We start from the raw sequence: 23,700 nt of genomic DNA, 5'->3' as shown, positions 1-23,700 counted from the left end.
GTAATGCAGTTCTGTATTTACCTCGGTATTCATACTGGCTACCATCATTATTTCATTCTTTTGTTTCACTCTATTTTTTACATTTTCCACACTTCAACACAATAGGAACACACCGGACGCATATGCCAATTATTATGATGACAATTAGTATAAGGATCAAGAATTTGCCTATGCTGGCGATCACTTCCTGGACCCATTCCCCTAGACCTGAGAACCATTTCACTGGGTTCAGCCATGACACCCATCCTTCTATCTTCTCCCCTACTTCAGCCACTGAAGCGTTATGGTTCTTACGAAATTCCCATTTTATCTGCAGAATCGCATCCATCTTCCGGTCTATCACCTCCTTAGGGTCGCTAGTATCATTGGTGACATAAGTGCAACATTTTACTCCAAATTGGGTGGATAACATTACGCAATACCCTCCAGTAACAGCAGTTAAATAATTCAACACTAGCCTGTGTTGCACCAGTTCTTTCATGTACGCTTGCAATTCTCTCCCTGTATACCTGAATGTGATATTATCTATCAATTTAGCAAGTTCCTGAATATATCTAAAATTTAATGTACCCCGAGCAATTCTGGTGGGATCCAGTGCCACTAAAACTTGAAAGCCAGTTGTCTCACTAATTAACTGAGTGGCTTTATGCATATCACCAGGTATCATATTCCTCTTGCCTCTGTGTTCATATTGTGTGTGAAGATATGGTGATGGTGTGTTTTTATGTATACCAAGCATTTCAACATGTGTGAGGGTCATAACTTCTGGGACTACTCTACCCAGGTAACACAAACCTTCAGAACTCGGGGAGAGCCATTTATACGCTTTTCTTCCACATACAAAATATACATTATCAGGGAGAACATAAGGGATGGTATGCATCATTATCATTAAGCACATTTCTCTTGCAAACAATCCTATTTCTGGGTTTTCCATCTGGTTCATGCAAGTCTCTGGCTCTATTATTTTAGCACAATAACCATCTGGCACCTTACCAATAATTTCTTTGGTGGAACTCAATGTATACCGGTACCTAAAATGTTTCCCACTTGATTTAATTGAGCGTAACAGATCATAGTTTATGGACTCATTATCAGCTCTTTGTGAGAAGGTCATCGTCTAATTATTCCCCGTCACTTCCCAACCTCCGGGTTTATTGGGGTTGGTTATGTTTAAACACAAAAGTGATCTATCTACTTGGAATTGATAGTTTGAAATGAGGTGGTTTGGATGATAGAAATTTTCCATCCAAGGTTTTCCCTTTTTGCAATTCTAAAATTTCCATGATGTTCAGCGGAGATGGCACGAACCCTACATTATGCTGTCCCTGGGGCACATGTGAACACACCCAACAATCAGTTTGATTTAACACTTTGCCTACCATGCTATGATAATCCTCTAGAGGATACCCACCCCAGTACGGATTATATTTAGGTTGACACCATTGGATACAGTTCTCATCAACTAGGAACCCACAGAGCTCACAAATATAGGAATCTTCAGACGATAAACCTCCACACCTTCCCCGAGTATCTGGAATTACAGCTCTCTTAACAATAACAGTACTAAGATTGGTCAGACACTCCCCTGATTGGCATAGCACTCCTCCACCTGACTCCACTCCATCAGCTCTGCCGTCAGCTCACATTTCCTTTATCGGTCATCCATCACAGACACTGAGTATCCCCAAACAGATCATCACGAGAAAAACTCTGGAAAGAAAAAGAACTAGGATGACCACAGCAGACCACTCCTTTGCTGGAAGCACTGATCTACACATTTCTTTAGCTCAGATATCTCACCGTCACCTTTTAAATCCTTCCGGCACAAGCTTGCAATCGACAGGTCCACGTTATCGCCTTGTCTCTGCCTTGTATCTCCACCGGTTGGTTAACCTCCCTATAGTGAGTGGAATGGACCCACGTATCTTCCTCGGCCACCCTTTGAGGATGCTGTATCGTCAGATACGGACCTTTCCACCGATCAGTCAAACAACCTGAGCTGAAAAATTTTTTGGATCATAACAAATTCTTCCAGATTTTGACATGACAGGTTGCATTAGACATGTTAGTTAATAACACTTTCAATTTCGGTTATTCTCATTCATCTTCGTGAGACCCTGCACAGTAACCTCATTATCATATTTTCACATGAGGCTGCCTGTTTGAACAGTATCTCAAAGGGGGACAAATAAAGGAAAAGACAGTCTGGGATAATCTTAGTGTTGTTACCCATCATCTCACACATGTTCTTGGAAACGTCACCTGTAAAATAAGTCCCCCCCCCATCATTTTTAATAATTCTAGGGATATAGAATCTGCATACAGGTTCCTGCAATTAAATCTTGTTATCAATAGCTACTGCTCTAAATAATTCCTGTGCCACTGGGTTGGATAGTATTCCGATTAGCTGACCTTAGCCTGGCATGGCTGCCGTTTATCCTTAGCAACCTTGTGTCCTATGAGTGGGAGATAAAGCACAACAGTTTAATATCATTTAAACATGACCTAAAATTAGGGATGTGCAGGCTCGGATAGGTTCGAGTTTGCACGTGGAGTTCGGAAAAATCCGAACTCCACGTGCAAACTCGAACCTATCCGAGCCTGCACATCCCTACCTAAAATACAACAATAAATCATCCACATTTTACATTAGAACAGATACATTGGCAGGTTGAAAAGATTGTAAACAGTCATATAAGGCCTGGGAGAAGATACTGGGGTTACCTATGAACCCATGGGAAACTCGTGTTCCTGTGTAGTGTTCTTCATTTTGCAGTTCTTACCTACGTGTCCCACTTGGTGACAGTTAAAACATAATTTTGAACGGGGTGGATGAAAAGATTGTTGTGGGATTTGAGCAAGAGGGAAAGGTGGTGGGTATGGGTAAGGATAGGGAGGGTAAGGATATTGCGGGGGATATGAGTATGGGACCTGTGGTTGTGTATGATATGTGGGGTAAGGATGTGTTTGCTGTGGTGTGGGATTGGTGAGGACGTGTAATTGTTCAGGTGCAGGTGTGTGTGTGGGTACATGTGTGTCGGTTGGCTGTGATGTTATTGTCATTCCTTCTAGAGCTTGGATACTGACAGCCATTAGTTTTTCGCTCTGGGTCTCTCTCTTCTTTGTGATATTTTTATCATGTTCTATGGCAGACTCTGAGGTTATCTATTGTAAGTCCCCTCCAGCCAGGTTGTGAGGTCTGAGCCCGAGTCTTTAAGTCGTCTCTCAGACCGTCCATGAGTACCGTGACTATCGTTCCCCTGTGGTGAGTGCTATCTTTAATATCTTCTATCCCAGTGTACTGTGTGATAGCCTGCAGAGCCCGGTCGCAATAGTCTTCTGCAGTTTCACTCTCCTTTTGCTTAATTGTGAAAATTTTGTTCCAGTTAACTACTGCTGGAAAATATACACCCAATTGAGTTACAATGCGGGAAATGTTACCTTGGTTTACTTGGTCTGTTAAGGGAACGTCACCATCCAATACACAATCCGTGATAAATTTTGTCACGTCGGTATAGCGTGGCAGACAGGCCCTTAACACCACACGCCAATCTTTATTAGTGGGCTCATGAGAACTACCCAAATTTCTCAAAAATCTTTGACATTTGGCTAGTTCCTTTTTGGGATCAGGGAAATCATTTATGATGGAATTTAGTTCTGCTCTTGTCCAAGGACAATGCATTACTACTTCCCTCGTAGGCACTACACCGTTTGCATCTGCATTTCCATTCGGAACAGTTATCGTCCGAATGGGATGCAGACCGACAGCGTTGCTACCTCTGACCTGGTTACCTGGCTGGGGGTTTAATCTGCTGCTGCTACGTATGGTATTAACAACTTCCTCTACGGGTTCAGAGTGTGTTAACACTTCCCTTGCTGTTACCGATGGAGTTGGTGGCACCACTCGTGATTGTGGTGATGCAGCATCTATCATTTGCACAGCATGGGAAATGGCAGACATTACAATAGGCTCATCATCCACATCATAAACATTTTCTTTATGGTTGCTTAAGAGGGGGTACAAATTGCTTGTTACATTTTTATGGGTATTTTTGGTAACTGTACTTGCACCTCCATCCACATAAGGTGGGGGATGTGAACGTGAACTGCTGGCAATACTCTCCACAACACTACCTTGCCACACGTGCGAGCCATTTTGCGGCTCGCCCCTATTGCAATTCAGCATCGCGGATGTATTTTCTGGCAATGCGCTCACGACGCTAGTTTGCGTCGCTTGCACATTTTTAAGCCACGCATCCCCTTCATGCTGCCACAATTTTTAAACATTCAAAATATTTGACATTTTTCTCTCGGGAGCGCATCAGACTGATGTGATCCCGGACATTATCTAATACATCCTTATCAAAACTACCATTTCTGGGAAACGGTCTAACACTCTTCATCGTCATTTTAAACCATACATCACAATACCTTATTGCATAAGTACAGTTCTTAGTATGCATAATACGACGGGCCAATCCAAACAGTGCTTCCATTAGCAGCACATCATTGTCTAACATCTCTACTGTTTGCGTAGCTCCCATTCTGAGACAACTCCTACGCTTTTCAATAAAGATTTAAACTGGTGAAAGACAATCAAGATACTTTCACTTACCTGTGGACGATTTAAGTCAGCGGTGCCCACACACCTGGATAAGATTTGAAAAAGGCAACTTCCACACCCGGATAAGATTTAGTAAGGCAACTTCCACACCTATGGGAGTTTGTATGTTGGCCACTCCTACGCACCTCTCTACAACAAAGACAACATGTACACCTGCTACTGTGTATAGAACAGTAAAGCTGCTTACCGAGCGGCTAGGCTAACCCTTGCACCTAGCCCTTAAGGATCATACGATACCCTTAACTTTGTCCAACAAATACTCACTGTTACACACGTTTTCCTGTGCAGAAAAATACACGTTAACCCAGATATTGATAACAATTGAAAAAGGTAAACCTCGACGGCTTTGTTTAAACACGTGGCAGCAGAACCAGAAGTGCGTATACACTATTGTGTGACCAGCCGAATACACAATAATGCGACTACCACACAACCGTATAATGACTTTTTAACTGCACACGCAAAAATGCGTCTCAGCCGCGTACTCAATACTGCGGCACCCCTCTAAGCGTTAGGTTCTATCAACAAAGGGAAACAAACTTTTTCCTTTCTTGTCCCTAGATTCTAGTCAGCTTCCTTGGCTCACACGAAAACTGATAGCGATCTTTCAGCACAAAGCGGTTACAGGAAAACCCTGTATGTGTATGTGGCCACTCCACCCTTTGCTGAGATATCGATAGCCGTATGTGCCGTGTGAGTAGGTAAGTGACTTCACTCGACGAGCCCCCATCTGTGAATATTAAAATTGAACCTCTATATACCCCTGCCTGTACCTTCTAAAATCCTACCTATAAACCTCTAAGGATGACGCTTAATTTGCGTACGCAATCATACAGTAAATAGAGACTCCAGACTTAGAACATGTGGTTCCAAAGCACAAAGTATTATTCAAGTAAAAAGTACAGTCAGTTACACACTATTGATCCAGACACAATTAGACGCAAAGGAATTATACAGACCCAAGTACAGTATACATACGCATGCGCCTCTGGACCAGATCCCGGCATTCAGAAAGAAAACCTCCATCTATCAGCATTCAGCAAGAAGACTAAGAACCCAGCGTTTGAACACACATTTATGCCCCCCCAGAATAGAACGGACAATAGAGAAGTTTCTTGCTTATGTCATTGGTTCCCAGGGGAGAACCATATGTTATAGTGCATTTAACAGGCTGGTTCAAATAGACGCACCCAGCCTCTAACAACTGGGGGTCTTCCCTTCCCACCCCCAATGCTGCATCCTAACAGTTCATAAAATATATACATTTTGTTGCTTGTAGTCTCTGCGGTCCATAAGTTGCGAATGCATGATGCGATCTCCACACCGATAGTACCGGAATTCTGTTGAAAGAGTACGCATCAGTACGAACCCAAACACTGCTGTCTTAACATGTATAGAACCTTAGTTATCAAATATCTTTATTTCACAGCATTTAAACTAACTGAACCAACTTAAATCATATACTTTTAAAGCTTACTAAACCTTATGTGTGAATATGTAATGTGTGAGTATTCGGGGATTGATATAAGGACGCTAGTTAACTTGGGCAGATGCGTGCGCATAAAGCTGCTAATACAGCGGTTTCATACAAAGTCCTATGCATTCGCTAATATGCGACTAGTTAACAGCGCACTTGTGAGTATTAATGTGTGTATGAGAAATGATGAAAGATGCAATCGCATGTTGCTAATAGTAATATCGCCACATGTACTAAAGTGTAAGGTTATCTAAAATGGCGTCTTGCTATCTCATTTCCAAAATGGAGTCTTGCGGCCAGTCGCAAGATGGCGTCGCTGCGATTTAATTTTAAACTGATCTGGTCTCAGCCAATTATCCAACTTCGACAAGGCAGTAATGCTACGAACCACTGCACCAACCATGCTGTTGCTTATTATGTCCTCATTGTGATGTGCTGTGACCAAATATGTGCAGTAAATCTCTGCTGTGCCCTAGCGCAGGGGGAGCCAAACTCGAGAGCTACTAACAGTTTATGGTTTCCAGACCACCCAGCAGGAGCACAGGTGTATTCATTACTCACTAACACATTTAAAAAGATCCACAGGTCAGTGTTCTCCCCAGGCTGGTGTTTGCGTGTGCACCATCCGGCACTTTGGGAGCCTGCAAGTGGGGCCAGTATCTGGGAGCTGTATAAATAGGACCAGATCCTACAGACTTTGCAGCTTTTTCATAATCAGGCGACTGGGTCTCTAATAATAAGAGGAGAATTAATATATAAAATGTTATTTCAAATCATTATAAGGTCAAAGTTTAAAACATTTTATTATTGCGAAGGCCCAACCCGGCTATTTGATGATGCCACCCGGCCGGAAACATTTTCTGGGGAGAACACGGCGGGTGGAGCTAATTATTTCACTTGTGATTCTGTGAGGAGACCTGGAAAACATGCAATGTTGGTAGCTCTTGAGGACCAGGGTTGGCTACCCCAGTTCTAGAGGATATTCCCAGAATGATGCCCCCGCTGTGTACCATACGTGTCCATCCCCCCGCCCTGTGTATGTCACTCGGCATGTCTCACCACGTGTCCCCTGCTCACCCCCCACCTCTCTGACTTCTCAGACCATGCTGAAGCTACTGGTGTCTGGCCAGGGAAACTCTCGCACTGGGGTCCTTATCCCCATCCCCCAGTACCCCCTGTACTCAGCAGCTCTGGCGGAGTTGGGCGCCGTGCAGGTGAATTACTATCTTGATGAGGAGAACTGCTGGGCGCTGGACATCACGGCGCTGAGGAGAGCCCTGGAGGATGCCCGCACACACTGCAACCCCAAGGTCCTGTGTATCATCAACCCTGGCAACCCTACAGGTAACCCCTCCCCAGCCCAGTATGTGCAGAGACTTTATACTGGGGTGTAATGGGATGGCCTCTGCCTCATGGACTGTTCACTTTTCTCTGTGTCTGTCTGTGTCTCTGTGTCTGTCTGTCTCTGTGTCTGTCTGTGTCTCTGTGTCTGTCTGTGTCTCTGTGTCTGTCTGTGTCTGTCTGTCTCTGTGTCTGTCTGTGTTTGTCTGTGTCTGTCTGTCTGTGTCTCTGTGTCTGTCTGTGTCTCTGTGTCTGTCTGTCTCTGTGTCTGTCTCAGCACTGATATGGTCTCTCTGTGCCCCAGGTCAGGTACAGAGCAGGAAATGTATTGAGGACGTGATTCGTTTTGCAGCTGAAGAGAATCTTTTTCTTATGGCTGATGAGGTAAAAATTCCACAAAATATTGTGATCTCTTCCTCACCCCCCCCCCAATATAGCAGGAGATGTACAGTATTATACCTCACCCACCCCCCAATATAGCAGGAGATATACAGTATTATACCTCACCCACCCCCCAATATAGCAGGAGATGTACAGTATTATACCTCACCCCCCCAATATAGCAGGAGATATACAGTATTATACTTCACCCCCCAATATAGCAGGAGATGTACAGTATTATACCTCACCCACCCCCCAATATAGCAGGAGATATACAGTATTATACCTCACCCCCCCAATATAACAGGAGATGTACAGTATTATACCTCACCCCCCCCCCCAATATAGCAGGAGATATACAGTATTATACCTCACCCCCCCCAATATAGCAGGAGATATACAGTATTATACTTCACCCCCCAATATAGCAGGAGATGTACAGTATTATACCTCACCCACCCCCCAATATAGCAGGAGATATACAGTATTATACCTCACCCCCCCAATATAACAGGAGATGTACAGTATTATACCTCACCCCCCCCCCAATATAGCAGGAGATATACAGTATTATACCTCACCCCCCCCCAATATAGCAGGAGATATACAGTATTATACCTCACCCCCCCCCCAATATAGCAGGAGATATACAATATTATACCTCACACCCCCCCAATATAGTGGGAGATATACAGTATTATACCTCACCCCCCCCAATATAGCGGGAGATATACAGTATTATACCTCACCCCCCCCCAATATAGCGGGAGATATACAGTATTATACCTCACCCCCCCCAATATAGCAGGAGATATACAGTATTATACCTCCCCCCCCCAATATGGCAGGAGATATACAGTATTATACTTCACCCCCCACCCCCCAATATAGCAGGAGATGTACAGTATTATACCTCACCCTCCCCCCAATATAGCAGGAGATATACAGTATTATACCTCACCCCCCCAATATAGCAGGAGATATACAGTATTATACCTCACCCACCCCCCAATATAACAGGAGATATACAGTATTATACCTCACCCCCCCAATATAACAGGAGATGTACAGTATTATAACTCACCCCCCCCCAATATAGCAGGAGATATACAGTATTATACCTCACCCACCCCCCAATATAGCAGGAGATATACAGTATTATACCTCACCCCCCCCCCAATATAGCAGGAGATATACAGTATTATACCTCACCCCCCCCAATATAGCGGGAGATATACAGTATTATACCTCACCCCCCCCCCCAATATAGCAGGAGATATACAGTATTATACCTCACCCCCCCCCAATATAGCGGGAGATATACAGTATTATACCTCCCCCCCCCCAATATAGTGGGAGATATACAGTATTATACCTCACCCACCCCCCAATATAGCAGGAGATATACAGTATTATACCTCACCACCCACCCCCCAATATAGCAGGAGATATACAGTATTATACCTCACCCTACAGCCCCCCCCCAGGTAACACTCATATTTAAAAACTCGTGTACATCATGGAGATATATCTGATCATTATTATCATCGTGTCATTATAAAGCACTAATGTGTTATACAGAGATTACAGTTTGGATGATTATACACAAATACCCTATAGTGTTACATAATATAACAGAGGATGACGCGGGCTCTGTACACCAGACTTTACACTGTAATACGGAATAAAGAGGTTCCTGGGGCTCGGTAGGGAGCAGTAAGTCAGTAGGGAGCAGTAAGTCAGGTCACTGGGAAGTGTATGAGGTCACTGATGGGAGCAGATGAGACGCTGGGAGAGTTATAGGGAAATTATAGACAGCAGCAGGTCTGGGCGCCCCCTAGTGGCCAGTGAGGAAATGACATGCAGTTATAGCTTACAGATAATACTCAATGTTCTCCTTAGTGGTAGAGAGGAAGCTTAGTGTAAGCATTGCGGGGGTGGGACATACTCTAGTATCTATTCTGTCCCTACTCTCCAGTGATGCCTACCTTACCACCATGTGCCTCCTTTGCGCTGATTGCAGGTATATCAGGATAACGTCTATGCCAAGGGCTGCGCCTTCCACTCCTTCAAGAAGGTCCTGTTTGAGATGGGGCCTAAGTACTCGGAGGTGGTGGAGATGGCGTCATTTCACTCCATATCTAAAGGATACATGGGCGAGTGAGTATCGTTATCCAATCTCCGGAGAGGGTGATGTTGTGGGTCTGACGCCCTAACGCCTGTCCTGATTGCCCCCAGGTGTGGCTTCCGAGGGGGATACATGGAGGTCGTCAATGTGGACCCAGCAGTAAAACAGCAGCTGATCAAACTGGTGTCTGTACGTCTCTGCCCCCCCGTACCGGGACAAGCGCTACTGGATGTGATCGTGAACCCCCCTCAGCCCGGAGACCCTTCCTACAAGCAATTTATTGCGGTAACACTGAGCATGGTCAGGGGGTCAATCAGGATTAGGCAGTGTGTGGAACTACAAGTCTCAGTAGAAACTTTCCAGCCAGATGCACGCTGGCATTGTAGTATGACAGCAGCTGGCAAACTACTGTCACTATGATTTGCTGTCGCTCCACTGGGGATAGACCCCTAAATCTGCATTGCTGTCCCTACCAGGGTCTCATGGCCCAGGTACTCCCAGTATACAGCTACACAGCGTTTCTGCATACAGGGAGCATCAATGCAGGATCCTCCCCCCCCCCCCCCCACCCCCTGCCTGTATCTGAGAGAGACCTGGGGGCGGTGCCAGCCCAAATCTACCTGTCTGTACTAAACGGTTTCACCTGTCCACAAAGAGATGGGGCGTATATCGCGCTGAATGGATTAAGGGGACTATTTACTAAGCAGTGTTGGGAGACAGAGTGAAAAGGTACCAACCAATCGGCTCCCAACTGTCATTTTTTCAAACACAGCCTGTGACATGGCAGTTAGGAGCTGATTGGCTGGCACCTTATCACTTTTCACTCTGTCTCCTAACATTGCTTAGTACATAGACCCCTTAGTCTCCACTTTCCCGATATATTTACCTCCGTGAGATAGAGGCCGTGACCTGTGTATACGGAATAGGTCCTATCTCGCCATGTGGTGCTGTTATACCTGTGTAAGGGGGACATTTATTACTGATTGCATCTCTGTGATCTGGGCGCGATATTGGTGCTCATTGATGGCATTGCAGGATGCGTTCATATCGCTGGGATTTAACAAAATGCATCCGCGGGGACCGGGGCTCCGGAGAGAGAGAGAGGGATCTCGTCCCTGCAATGTGCTGGGAGTGAAGTGACCGCGTCCTGTGCCGACACTCCAGCGCAAGTGCGTTCCACAGGCCACACATACACGGCGCCCATTGCTGGGGGAGGGTTCCTGTGGAAGCCCCTTCCGGTACTATTTGCGATGTGTCGCCCATAGGCTGCAGCGTACCACTACCATAATCAGATGTCTGTAGCTGCGGGGTCCAATCTCTGGATGCATCACATTCCGCTAGTTGGTAAATATGGCAGCATCACATCCCCCATAGAGACGTATAGGGGAGGGGGCTGCCGGCTGGATTGGAGGGATCACAGAATATCTGAGAGATCTGCTGTGGCCCCTCCTTCATACATTTGGGGGATACTAATTATTTGCGGTTATTCCTCCCCCACCCCGAAAATGGGTGTTTCCTGGGTATAAGACGCAAATATTAGATATATAAATAGTGATAAATGGGCCCCTAAGTACATACTAACACTTGTGTCTGTTATTCCCCAGGAGAAACAAACCGTGCTGGGTAATCTGGCCGAGAAGGCACGGCTCACAGAGGAGATCCTAAACCAGGCCCCCGGGATCCACTGTAACCCCGTCCAGGGAGCGATGTACTCATTCCCAAAGATTGAGATCCCGGAGAAAGCCATCAAACTGGCGCAGGTGAGTGGGGTGGATGAATCCAGTCCTGATCTACGTGTAGTCCCATCATGAGATCAGGAGATGATCCGTGAGAGCTGGACAGTCGTCCGTAACAATAATAATAGTAAATATCACTAGTAATACTGGTATCGATTCTTTAGTGTCTCTGTAACTAAAGTGCTTTATTCAGTGCTTGGTGCAGTCTTTAATGTTACGTAGCCGGAATAAAGTTGCAAGTACACGTTACTGTCTTACAGCGCGCTCACGTTTTTTGTTTGGAGACTGTAACGATTGTCCTGCGACTTTCCCGCACGCTGCTACGCTGGAAATATCCGGCCGTGGTAACCGGAAAACCTGCGGCATTGAGTTGTGTCTTTATGCTATGAATTTGCAGTGTGTGCTTGCTTCTAAATGGAGAGATTCATGTACAATCCAATAATATTCGGTCAGACTGGAAGACCAAATGTCTGGGCACCTTAATTAAAAATGTTATATACAGTTAATGCATCGTTCATTGAAATGAGATAACTGTGTATACAGTATATGTATAAAATAAACACTATACTCCTGCATCTCCTTCCCAGGCTGAAGGTCAGGCACCGGACATGTTCTTCTGTATGAAGCTGCTGGAGGAGACTGGTATCTGTGTGGTTCCGGGGAGCGGGTTTGGCCAACGTGACGGGACCCACCACTTCAGGTAGGTACTTGGTAATCACACGTTGTGTGAGCTGCTGCCCAAAGCTTCCTAGAAGTAGCCCGAGATCCAGGAGAAGAGAATATTCAATGCATCCTGGATTGTGGAGGTTTATGATGTCTCCAAGCTTGATGGTAACTTGACGGCTAAATTCTCCTCTTCTCCAGGATGACCATCCTCCCCCCTACTGAGAAGCTCAAGAGCCTCTTGGAGCGGCTGAAGGATTTCCATCAGAAATTCACCCGTGAATACTCCTAGGAGGTGACCATGCTGTGGTGACTGTGGATGATGAAGACTTATGGGTGGGGGAACATGTAGATGGAATTGTAGTTTGTTCTCGATAGTCCAGGACCACCAGGACCTTTCTTTACTGGGCATTGCCAAGATTGTTCCATGTGCCAAATTTATCCCAGTGAGTATAAAGCTCCCCGGTGTCACCAGAACTAGTGATGACTGTCAGCCACCTTCTTATCTTGTGTGGCCTCAAGGATAGAATGCTGTCCCCTATTTTTATTTGTGGGGACAATGTCAGATTATTCATTTTAAAGCATAATAATTTCTCGTAGTATTGGCTGGGCCAGACTGTGTCCTGAGTTGTTTTGTTTTTCTCTGCATGCTCAACATGATTGCAAGCCCTGTGACAAGCATCCTCCCTGTAATCCGCCGTAACCCGATAGTGTGACGTTACGGTACAGATAAAGTATAATGGATTGAGTTATAGAGCTACTATAGGTGACTCTAGGACCTCAATATAAATGCTGCTTTTGCTGATACACCCAAGTCTTAAGTTCAGCTCCATTTCAAGCTGGGTGATGGGTCTCCTGGGGCTAACTCAGGTTTGGGGGGGGGTGAAGGTACTTTGGTTGTAGCTGAGCATCCATAGTTTCTGCCATTCCCATATGAGCCTCCAGGAGAACCTACCTACCTGATTTGGTGTCTGAACTCCCGCTGCTCAGTGTTATAAAGCCATGGTATGCTGCTATGCCAAGTGTAACAGCCTGATACTCTGGGACTGGGGGCTGCCATCTTTGTTAAGGGTAGATTTGTGCGTTGCTAGAACAATAGGCCCCAGACTTATCTGGGCGCCAGCTTCCGATGTATGCCTTATTCCCAGGTGACCCAGTGAGACGGGCATTCTAGATGTGCTCTGTACCTCGATGAGAGTGTCGGGCTTGCATTGCGGAGAACAAGGTGTCAGCTCTGCAGTCCAGCCTCTGATGTAAAAGGATCATTTCTATGTACTGTACGAATAAGGAAGATTTGCTCCTACTTAAGGGCTAATATAACAGTGTCTTACATTTTACCAATAAAACTTTATTACAATTAAAACTTGTGAATGTAAATTTATTTTGTTACTTACTGGGAGTCCCCAGTTCCACTCAATCCGGAGCGAAGTCTTGGGGCCTGATTCTGAACGGGACGCAATTTTATGCTAATGCCGCTACAATGGACGCAGTGCGCATCCGTGTGCCAGGACTGAGGCGTCCACTTTGAGCGTCTGTAGACGCTGTAATAGTAATAGTAATAGCGCCTGGGGAATCGGTATGTAATACATCCAGCGGACTAAATACCGACACTGGAAGCCCGAACTGTCAGGATCCCCTACTGGGGCTTAGTGGTGCCAAACCTTCCACCGGTGGTCCCTAACCCTCCCTTCCCGCACCCTAAACCTAACCCTCCTGGGGGGGTGCCTATCCCTAACCATCGCTTCCCCTAGCCTAACCCTCCCTCAGTGGTGCCTAACCCCCCCCCCCCCCCTGGTGATGCCTAACCCCTCCTTCCACACCCTAAACTTAACCCTCCGGTGGGGGTGCCTAACCCTTACCTCCCCCCAGTGGAGCCTACCTCCCCCCTTCCCCTAGCCTAAACCTCCCCGGGGGGTGCCAAAAACGAAAACCCTCCCTAAGACGCAGCACCTCTGTGCCTCTAATCAGCCACCGCCCAGGGACACGCATTACATGTCTAATACATTTCAGCGACCGTGCATCCGAATCTTTGCGCTGATAGTCACGTGCGCAACTTAGTCATGTGCAGTAGAAATACATCGCTCTGGCATCAGATCGGGCCCTAGGTGTGTACCACGTTCTGGCCATGCTCCTCCCCCTCACCTGTCTCCCCCCTCATCTGTCTCCGGCCCTGCTCTCCCCCCTCATCTGTCTCCGGCCATGCTCCTCCCCCCTCATCTGTCTCCGGCCATGCTCCTCCCCCCTCATCTGTCTCCGGCCATGCTCCTCCCCCCTCATCTGTCTCCGGCCATGCTCCTCCCCCCTCATCTGTCTCCGGCCATGCTCCTCCCCCCTCATCTGTCTCCGGCCATGCTCCTCCCCCCTCATCTGTCTCCGGCCATGCTCCTCCCCCCTCATCTGTCTCCGGCCATGCTCCTCCCCCCTCATCTGTCTCCGGCCATGCTCCTCCCCCCTCATCTGTCTCCGGCCATGCTCCTCCCCCCTCATCTGTCTCCGGCCATGCTCCTCCCCCCTCATCTGTCTCCGGCCATGCTCCTCCCCCCTCATCTGTCTCCGGCCATGCTCCTCCCCCCTCATCTGTCTCCGGCCATGCTCCTCCCCCCTCATCTGTCTCCGGCCATGCTCCTCCCCCCTCATCTGTCTCCGGCCATGCTCCTCCCCCCTCATCTGTCTCCGGCCATGCTCCTCCCCCCTCATCTGTCTCCGGCCATGCTCCTCCCCCCTCATCTGTCTCCGGCCATGCTCCTCCCCCCTCATCTGTCTCCGGCCATGCTCCTCCCCCCTCATCTGTCTCCGGCCATGCTCCTCCCCCCTCATCTGTCTCCGGCCATGCTCCTCCCCCCTCATCTGTCTCTGGCCATGCTCTCCCCCCCCCCCCTCGTCTGTCTCCGGCCATGCTCTCCCCCCTCATCTGTCTCTGGCCATGCTCTCTCCCCTCATCTGTCTCCGGCCATGCTCCTCCCCCCTCATCTGTCTCCGGCCATGTTCCTCCCCCCTCATCTGTCTCCGGCCATGCTCTCCCCCCTCATCTGTCTCTGGCCATGCTCTCCCCCCCCCCCTCGTCTGTCTTCGGCCATGCTCTCTCCCCTCATCTGTCTCCGGCCATGCTCTCCCCCCTCATCTGTCTCCGGCCATGCTCTCCTCCCTCATCTGTCTCCGGCCATGCTCTCCTCCCTCATCTGTCTCCGGCCATGCTCTCCTCCCTCATCTGTCTCCGGCCATGCTCTTCCCCCTCATCTGTCTCTGGCCATGCTCTCCCCCCTCATCTGTCTCTGGCCATGCTCTCCACCCCCCCCCTCGTCTGTCTTCGGACATGCTGTCCCCCCTCATCTGTCTCTGGCCATGCTCTCCCCCCCCCCCTCGTCTGTCTTCGGCCATGCTCTCCCCCCCTCGTCTGTCTCCGGCCATGCCCATGCTCTCCCCCCCTCGTCTGTCTCCAGCCATGCTCTCCCCCCCTTGTCTGTCTCCGGCCATGCTCGCCCCTTCCCCTTGTCTGTCTCCGGCCATGCTCGCCCCCTCCCCTCGTCTGTCTCCGGCCATGCTCGCCCCCCCCCAGGGAGAATGTAGCAGGGGGGTCAGACTGGGGTATACAGTGCCCACCAGTAACATGTAGCGATACAATGCGGCACTGGAGGATTGGTGAAATGAAAAATCTACATATACTGTATATTATTACTCTGTGTAACTGGCGAGAATCTAAGCCAGAGACTGCGCACTAATAACCATTATTACAGGAGACCATGCGGGTGGTGCTGATGTATCTTCTGTTAGTGGGGTACGTCACGCCAAACCAATTCTAGGTCTGTGTGTGGCTCGGTGCCCGCGTGTCCTTGTGGCCAGTCCGACAATCGATCAGATTCATTGCTGTTTATCACCATATATTGCTGTGGAAGCTAATCATTGCTTATGTAAGAAAAGACATTAATCTATATAAGAATCATTTTTGAAACAACAAATTTGCATGAAAATGATTTAAAACATAACAAAACTAAGCACAAGGTAATACTGTAAAGTAAAAATTGGACTGTAAAACAATCTACCTCTATAGCGCCTGATCAGAGATGTACGCAATGGCGATTTGTACGCAGATTGATACTTTTGCGGTTGCGCTTGTTTCAAAGTTATGTGACCCTGCAGCCATTATAGATACGCTCCTGGAGAGACCTATGTGACCTGCAGCCATTATAGATACGCCCCTGGAGAGACCAATGTGACCCTGCAGCTATTATAGATACGCTCCTGGAGAGACCTATGTGACCTGCAGCTATTATAGATACGCTCCTGGAGAGACCTATGTGACCCTGCAGCCATTATAGATACGCTCCTGGAGAGACCTATGTGACCCTGCAGCCATTATAGATACGCCCCTAGAGAAACCTAGTGACCCTGCAGCCATTATAGATACGCTCCTGGAGAGACCTATGTGACCCTGCAGCCATTATAGATACGCTTCTGGAGAGACCTATGTGACCCTGCAGCCATTATAGATACGCTCCTGGAGAGACCTATGTGACCCTGCAGCCATTATAGATACGCTCCTGGAGAGACCTATGTGACCCTGCAGCCATTATAGATACTCCCCTGGAGAGACCTGTGTGACCCTGCAGCCATTATAGATACGCTCCTGGAGAGACCTGTGTGACCCTGCAGCCATTATAGATACGCTCCTGGAGAGACCTATGTGACCCTGCAGCCATTATAGATACGCTCCTGGAGAGACCTATGTGACCCTGCAGCCATTATAGATACGCTCCTGGAGAGACCTATGTGACCCTGCAGCCATTATAGATACACTCCTGGAGAGACCTATGTGACCTGCAGCCATTATAGATACGCTCCTGGAGAGACCTATGCAGAGTTGCCTACCTTTTATATTCTCTACCCGGGAGAAGCCCGGGTAAGAGAAGCAGCAGGGGGCCGACGGGGGCGGGGCTTGATTATTTGCGTCATTAAGCCCCGCCCCTCGCGGTAAAATTTCTGCGATTGGGCACAATTTACATAGGGGCCGGGGCCAAATGCTGTGATTCATGCAGAATCACAGCTTAAGCCCCGCCCCCTTCACGGAGACCCGCGATTGCCGCGGGTATTATCCTAATTCTGCCCACTTCACTAGGAAGTGGGCAGAATGCAGGAGAAATGCCTACCCTTCCGGGGGTGCGGGGGGTTACCCGAAAAATCGTGAGCCTCCTGCGAAAACCGGGAGGGTAGGCATGTATGGAACTATGTGACCCTGCAGCCATTATAGATACGCTCCTGGAGAGACCTATGTGACCTGCAGCCATTATAGATACGCTCCTGGAGAGACCTATGTGACCTGCAGCCATTATAGATACGCTCCTGGAGAGACCTATGTGACCCTGCAGCCATTATAGATACGCCCCTGGAGAGACCTGTGTGACCCTGCAGCCATTATAGATATGCTCCTGGAGAGACCTGTGTGACCCTGCAGCCATTATAGATACGCTCCTGGAGAGACCTATGTGACCCTGCAGCCATTATAGATACGCCCCTGGAGAGACCTGTGTGACCCTGCAGCCATTATAGATACGCTCCTGGAGAGACCTATGTGACCCTGCAGCCATTATAGATACGCTCCTGGAGAGACCTATGTGACCCTGCAGCCATTATAGATACACTCCTGGAGAGACCTATGTGACCTGCAGCCATTATAGATACGCTCCTGGAGAGACCTATGCAGAGTTGCCTACCTTTAATATTCTCTACCCGGGAGAAGCCCGGGTAAGAGAAGCAGCAGGGGGCCGACGGGGGCGGGGCTTGATGATTTGCGTCATTAAGCCCCGCCCCTCGCGGTAAAATTTCTGCGATTGGGCACAATTTACATAGGGGCCGGGGTCAAATGCTGTGATTCATGCAGAATCACAGCTTAAGCCCCGCCCCCTTCACGGAGACCCGCGATTGCCGTGGGTATTATCCTAATTCTGCCCACTTCACTAGGAAGTGGGCAGAATGCAGGAGAAATGCCTACCCTTCCGGGGGTGCGGGGGGTTACCCGAAAAATCGGGAGCCTCCTGCGAAAACCGGGAGGGTAGGCATGTATGGAACTATGTGACCCTGCAGCCATTATAGATACGCTCCTGGAGAGACCTATGTGACCTGCAGCCATTATAGATACGCTCCTGGAGAGACCTATGTGACCTGCAGCCATTATAGATACGCTCCTGGAGAGACCTATGTGACCTGCAGCCATTATAGATACGCTCCTGGAGAGACCTATGAGACCCTGCAGCCATTATAATACGCCCCTGGAGAGATCTATGTGACCCTGCAGCCATTATAGATACACTCCTGGAGAGACCTATGTGACCTGCAGCCATTATAGATACGCTCCTGGAGAGACCTATGTGACCTGCAGCCATGATAGATACGCTCCTGGAGAGACCTACGTGACCCTGCAGCCATTATAGGTATGCTCCTGGAGAGACCTATGTGACCTGCAGCTATTATATATACGACCCTGGAGAGACCTATGTGACCCTGCAGCTATTATAGATATGCTCCTGGAGAGACCTATGTGACCCTGCAGCCATTATAGATATGCCCCTGGAGAGACCTATGTGACCTGCAGCTATTATAGATACGCTCCAGGAGAGACCTATGTGACCCTGCAGCCATTATAGATACGCCCCTGGAGAGACCTGTGTGACCTGCAGCCATTATAGATACGCCCCTGGAGAGACCTATGTGACCTGCAGCCATTATAGATACGCTCCTGGAGAGACCTATGTGACCCTGCAGCCATTTTAGATACGCTCCTGGAGAGACCTATGTGACCCTGCAGCCATTATAGATACGCTCCTGGAGAGACCTATGTGACCTGCAGCCATTATAGATACACTCCTGGAGAAACCTATGTGACCCTGCAGCCATTATAGATACGCCCCTGGAGAGACCTGTGTGACCTGCAGCCATTATAGATACGCTCTTGGAGAGACCTATGTGACCTGCAGCCATTATAGATACGCTCCTGGAGAGACCTATGTGACCCTGCAGCCATTATAGATACGCTCCTGGAGAGACCTATGTGACCCTGCAGCCATTATAGATACGCTCCTGGAGAGACCTATGTGACCCTGCAGCCATTATAGATACGCCCCTGGAGAGACCTGTGTGACCCTGCAGCCATTATAGATACGCTCCTGGAGAGACCTGTGTGACCCTGCAGCCATTATAGATACGCTCCTGGAGAGACCTATGTGACCTGCAGCCATTATAGATACGCCCCTGGAGAGACCTGTGTGACCTGCAGCCATTCTAGATACAGGACAGTTCTATGATTGCAGGCTGATCGGGTGAAAGTGTGTACCCAGCTTAAGAAAGTTGAAGGTCTTCGGTCTTGTGTTGAATAAAATCACTCATGAATACCTCTCCTTGTACCTCTCATATCTGTATTGTGTGATCATCTCAAATAAACCACGGAGTCTTCAAAAATTGACTTGCAAAGTTCTTATAACGTGATCCGTATCAAGGAAGGGGATGAATGGGAAACGGCATTTAATACCCAGTCTGGACACTATGAATCCATGGTAGTGCCTTTATCTTTCCAATGCACCTGATATGTTTCGGGATTTGACCAATGATGTGTTATGGGAGTTTCTTAAAAAATTGTGGTCATCTATTTAGAGGATATATTGATCTTTTCTCCGTGTATTGAGACTCATCATCTTCAGGTGAAGGAAGTATTACAAAGACTTTGAGAGAATTGTTTATTTACAAAACTTGAGAAGTGAGTTTTAGGTGGAAAAGTTTCTTTCTTGGGTTATATCACGTGTGTACCCGGAGCGCTCAATATCTGGGCAATTATCTTTCTATCTACTGTGTTACATTGAGTGTTTATGGATGTTTACTCTTTAGCGCTGATTTGAGCTGCATGCCGTGTGTAATTCTGCACCTATCCAAGATTTTAGTTATTCTATAGGAGCTTAAAACATGACAATGACATCTGGTATATAACAGCGAGGGGAGATATACACCTACAATGCTGTAACACCATAAATCTCGCACCCAATCTGACCAACTATTCCCAGGAAATCACCGGATAAGTCAGTTGTCTGAATATGGATTCCAGGGTCCCTGTGTGACAGCACCTACAATGGGGGGCTCTGTCTCGGCAGACCTTGGAGCACTACAATACCCATCACACCGTGTATCCTAAATATATTATGTATTTTCTTGTAATTTGAGATTCCATTTTTCACTAAATGTTCATTACACAGAAAGAGACAAGTTGCACAGCTGATAAAGGCATAAAACAAGCGGAAATAAAGAAGATTTATTGGGCAATAATAAAAAACAGGGACTAATCTCAGAACTCCGGTGTGATCCTGACAAATGTATGCAAGGAGTCCATACAGTATGCTGTGAATCAGACAGTGTAGTGGGGGTGGGGGGGTGGGGGGGAGTATTCGGAGGGTGTAGTCTGTGGGGGTACTAGGAGGGTGTAGTCTGAGGGGGTACTAGGAGGGTGTAGTCTGGGGGAGTATTAGGAGGGTGTAGTCTGAGGGGGGTACTAGGAGGGTGTAGTCTGAGGGGGTACTAGGAGGGTGTAGTCTGGGGGAGTATTAGGAGGGTGTAGTCTGAGGGGGTACTAGGAGGGTGTAGTCTGGGGGAGTATTAGGAGGGTGTAGTCTGAGGGGGTACTAGGAGGGTGTAGTCTGTGGGTAGTAGCGGTTCTAGGGCGGGCAAGCCGGGCCGTCGCCCGGAGCGCCATGGTGTCCGGCGGGCGCTGAAAACGCCCACCCTCCTGGAGCTAAAGTGTTTATGAAGCTTCAGGGGGAGGGAGCGGAGGAGGGAAGGGGCGGCCACACAGGATGGCGCTGGGCGCAGCAAAGCCTAGCGCCGGCCCTGTCTGTGGGTATTAGGAGGGTGTACAGCCATGGCCAAAAGTTTTGAGAATTACACAAATATTGGTATTCACAAAGTTTGCTGCTTCAGTGTTATTAGACCTTTGTGTCAGATGTTACTATGGGATACTGAGGTAGCATTACATACGTGTCAGATGTTACTATGGTATACTGAGGTAATATTACAGCATTACATAAGTGTCAGATGTTACTATGGTATACTGAGGTAACATTACAGCATTACATACGTGTCAGATGTTACTATGGTATACTGAGGTAATATTACAGCATTACATAAGTGTCAGATGTTACTATGGTATACTGAGGTAATATTACATAAGTGTCAGATGTTACTATGGTATACTGAGGTAATATTACAGCATTACATAAGTGTCAGATGTTACTATGGTATACTGAGGTAACATTACAGCATTACATACGTGTCAGATGTTACTATGGTATACTGAGGTAACATTACAGCATTACATAAGTGTCAGATGTTACTATGGTATACTGAGGTAATATTACATAAGTGTCAGATGTTACTATGGTATACTGAGGTAACATTACAGCATTACATAAGTGTCAGATGTTACTATGGTATACTGAGGTAATATTACATAAGTGTCAGATGTTACTATGGTATACTGAGGTAACGTTACATAAGTGTCAGATGTTACTATGGTATACTGAGGTAACGTTACATAAGTGTCAGATGTTACTATGGTATACTTTCGGTAACATTACAAAATGACATAAGTGTCAGATGTTACTGTGGTATACGGAGGTAACATTACAGCATTACATAAGTGTCAGATGTTACTATGGTATACTGAGGTAATATTACAGCATTACATACGTGTCAGATGTTACTATGGTATACTGAGGTAACATTACAGCATTACATACGTGTCAGATGTTACTATGGTATACTGAGGTAACATTACAGCATTACATAAGTGTCAGATGTTACTATGGTATACTGAGGTAACATTACAGCATTACATAAGTGTCAGAGGCTTTTATTGACAATTACATTAAGTTTATGCAGAGAGTCAATATTTGCAGTGCTGACCCTTCTTTTTCAAGACCTCTGCAATTCGCCCTGGCATGCTGTCACTCACCTTCTGGGCCACATACTGACTGATGGCCGCCCATTCTTGCCTAATCAATGCTTGGAGATTGTCAGAATTTGTGAGTTTTTGTTTGTCCACCCGCCTCTTGAGGATTGACCACAAGTTCTCAATGGGATTAAGGTCTGGGGAGTTTCCTGGCCATGGACCCAAAATTTCGATGTTTTGTTCCCCGAGCCACTTAGTGATCACTTTTGCCTTATGGCAAAGCGCTCCATCATGCTGGAAAAGGCATTGTTCCCCACCAAACTGTTCTTGGATGGTTGGGAGAAGTTGCTCTTGGAGGATGTTTTGGTCCCATTCTTTATTCATGGCTGTGTTCTTAGGCAAAATTGGGAGTGAGCCCACTCCCTTGGCTGAGAAGTAACCCCACACATGAATGGTCTCAGGATGCGTTACTGTTGGCATGACACAGGACTGATGGTAGCTCTCACCTTTCCTTCTCCAGACAATCTGAAAGGGGATTCATCAGAGAAAATAACTTTACCCCAGTCCTCAGCAGTCCAATCCCTGTACCTTTTAAAGAATATCAGTCTGTCCCTGATTTTTTACCTGGAAAAAAAGTGGCTTCTTTGCTGCCCTTCTTGACACCAGGCCATCCTCCAAAAGTCTTCACCTCACTGTGCGTGAAGATGCACTCACACCTGCCTGCTGCCATTCCTGAGCAATCTGCACTGGTGGTGCCCCGATCCCGCAGCTGAATCAGCTTTAGGAGACAGTCCTGGAGCTTGATGGACGTTCTTGGGTGCCTTGAAGCTTTCTGTACAACTATTGAAACTCTCCTTGAAGTTCTTGTTGATCTGATAAATGGTTGATTACTGTAGGTGCAATCTTGCTAGCAGCAATATCCTTGCCTGTGAAACCCTTTTTGTTCAAAGCAATGATAACTGCACGTGTTTCCTTGCAGGTAACCATGATTAACAGAAGAACAATGATTTCAAGCTCCACCCTCCTTTTAAAGCTTCTAATCTATTATTCTAACTCACTCAGCATGACAGAGTGATCTCCAGCCTTGTCCTCGTCAACACTCACCTGTGTTAACGAGAGAATCACTGACATGATGTCACCTGGTCCTTTTCTGGCAGGGCTGAAATGCAGTGGAAATGTTGTTTTTGAGATTAAGGAGCTGATTCAGGCCCTCTTGCTGGATGCGTATACAAATTCGGCTAAGTAACAGCTAGGCAGGTGATCGCACGGCAAGGCATAAGCACGCTCACTATGTCTTGGCGTGAACCCGCCCTGTGTATGCAGTCGCCCACTTGCGCACGTCATCTCCAGGAAGCATATGCAACCATCGGAAGTGAACGCAATGCTTGTGGTTGACTATATCCTACTGCGAGCACTTCAGTGTAA

General features: G+C 47.4%; 1 protein-coding gene across 7 annotated transcripts in view; it reads left to right on the top strand.

Moving 5' to 3' along the window:
- The window catches only part of LOC148442170 (alanine aminotransferase 2), a 269,352-nt gene extending 255,642 nt beyond the window's left edge, over positions 1 to 13,710 (top strand). For all 7 annotated transcript variants that reach the window (XM_088464138.1, XM_088464137.1, XM_088464136.1 and 4 more), the window contains 7 exons: positions 7,205 to 7,448; positions 7,750 to 7,829; positions 9,850 to 9,986; positions 10,065 to 10,239; positions 11,559 to 11,714; positions 12,278 to 12,390; positions 12,555 to 13,710. In XM_088464138.1, coding sequence (XP_088320264.1) covers positions 7,205 to 7,448; positions 7,750 to 7,829; positions 9,850 to 9,986; positions 10,065 to 10,239; positions 11,559 to 11,714; positions 12,278 to 12,390; positions 12,555 to 12,645 — 996 coding nt within the window. In that variant the 3' untranslated portion in view covers positions 12,646 to 13,710. The remainder of the gene's footprint in view (positions 1 to 7,204; positions 7,449 to 7,749; positions 7,830 to 9,849; positions 9,987 to 10,064; positions 10,240 to 11,558; positions 11,715 to 12,277; positions 12,391 to 12,554) is intronic.
- The last annotated feature ends 9,990 nt before the right edge of the window (positions 13,711 to 23,700 follow it).

This window comes from Taudactylus pleione, unplaced genomic scaffold, assembly GCF_031769625.1.
Source record: "Taudactylus pleione unplaced genomic scaffold, aTauple2 ptg001597l, whole genome shotgun sequence".
Classification (NCBI taxonomy): Eukaryota; Metazoa; Chordata; class Amphibia; order Anura; family Myobatrachidae; genus Taudactylus; species Taudactylus pleione.
The sequence above is the reverse complement of the archived record's forward strand: the minus strand, read 5'-3'. Positions and strand labels throughout refer to the sequence as shown.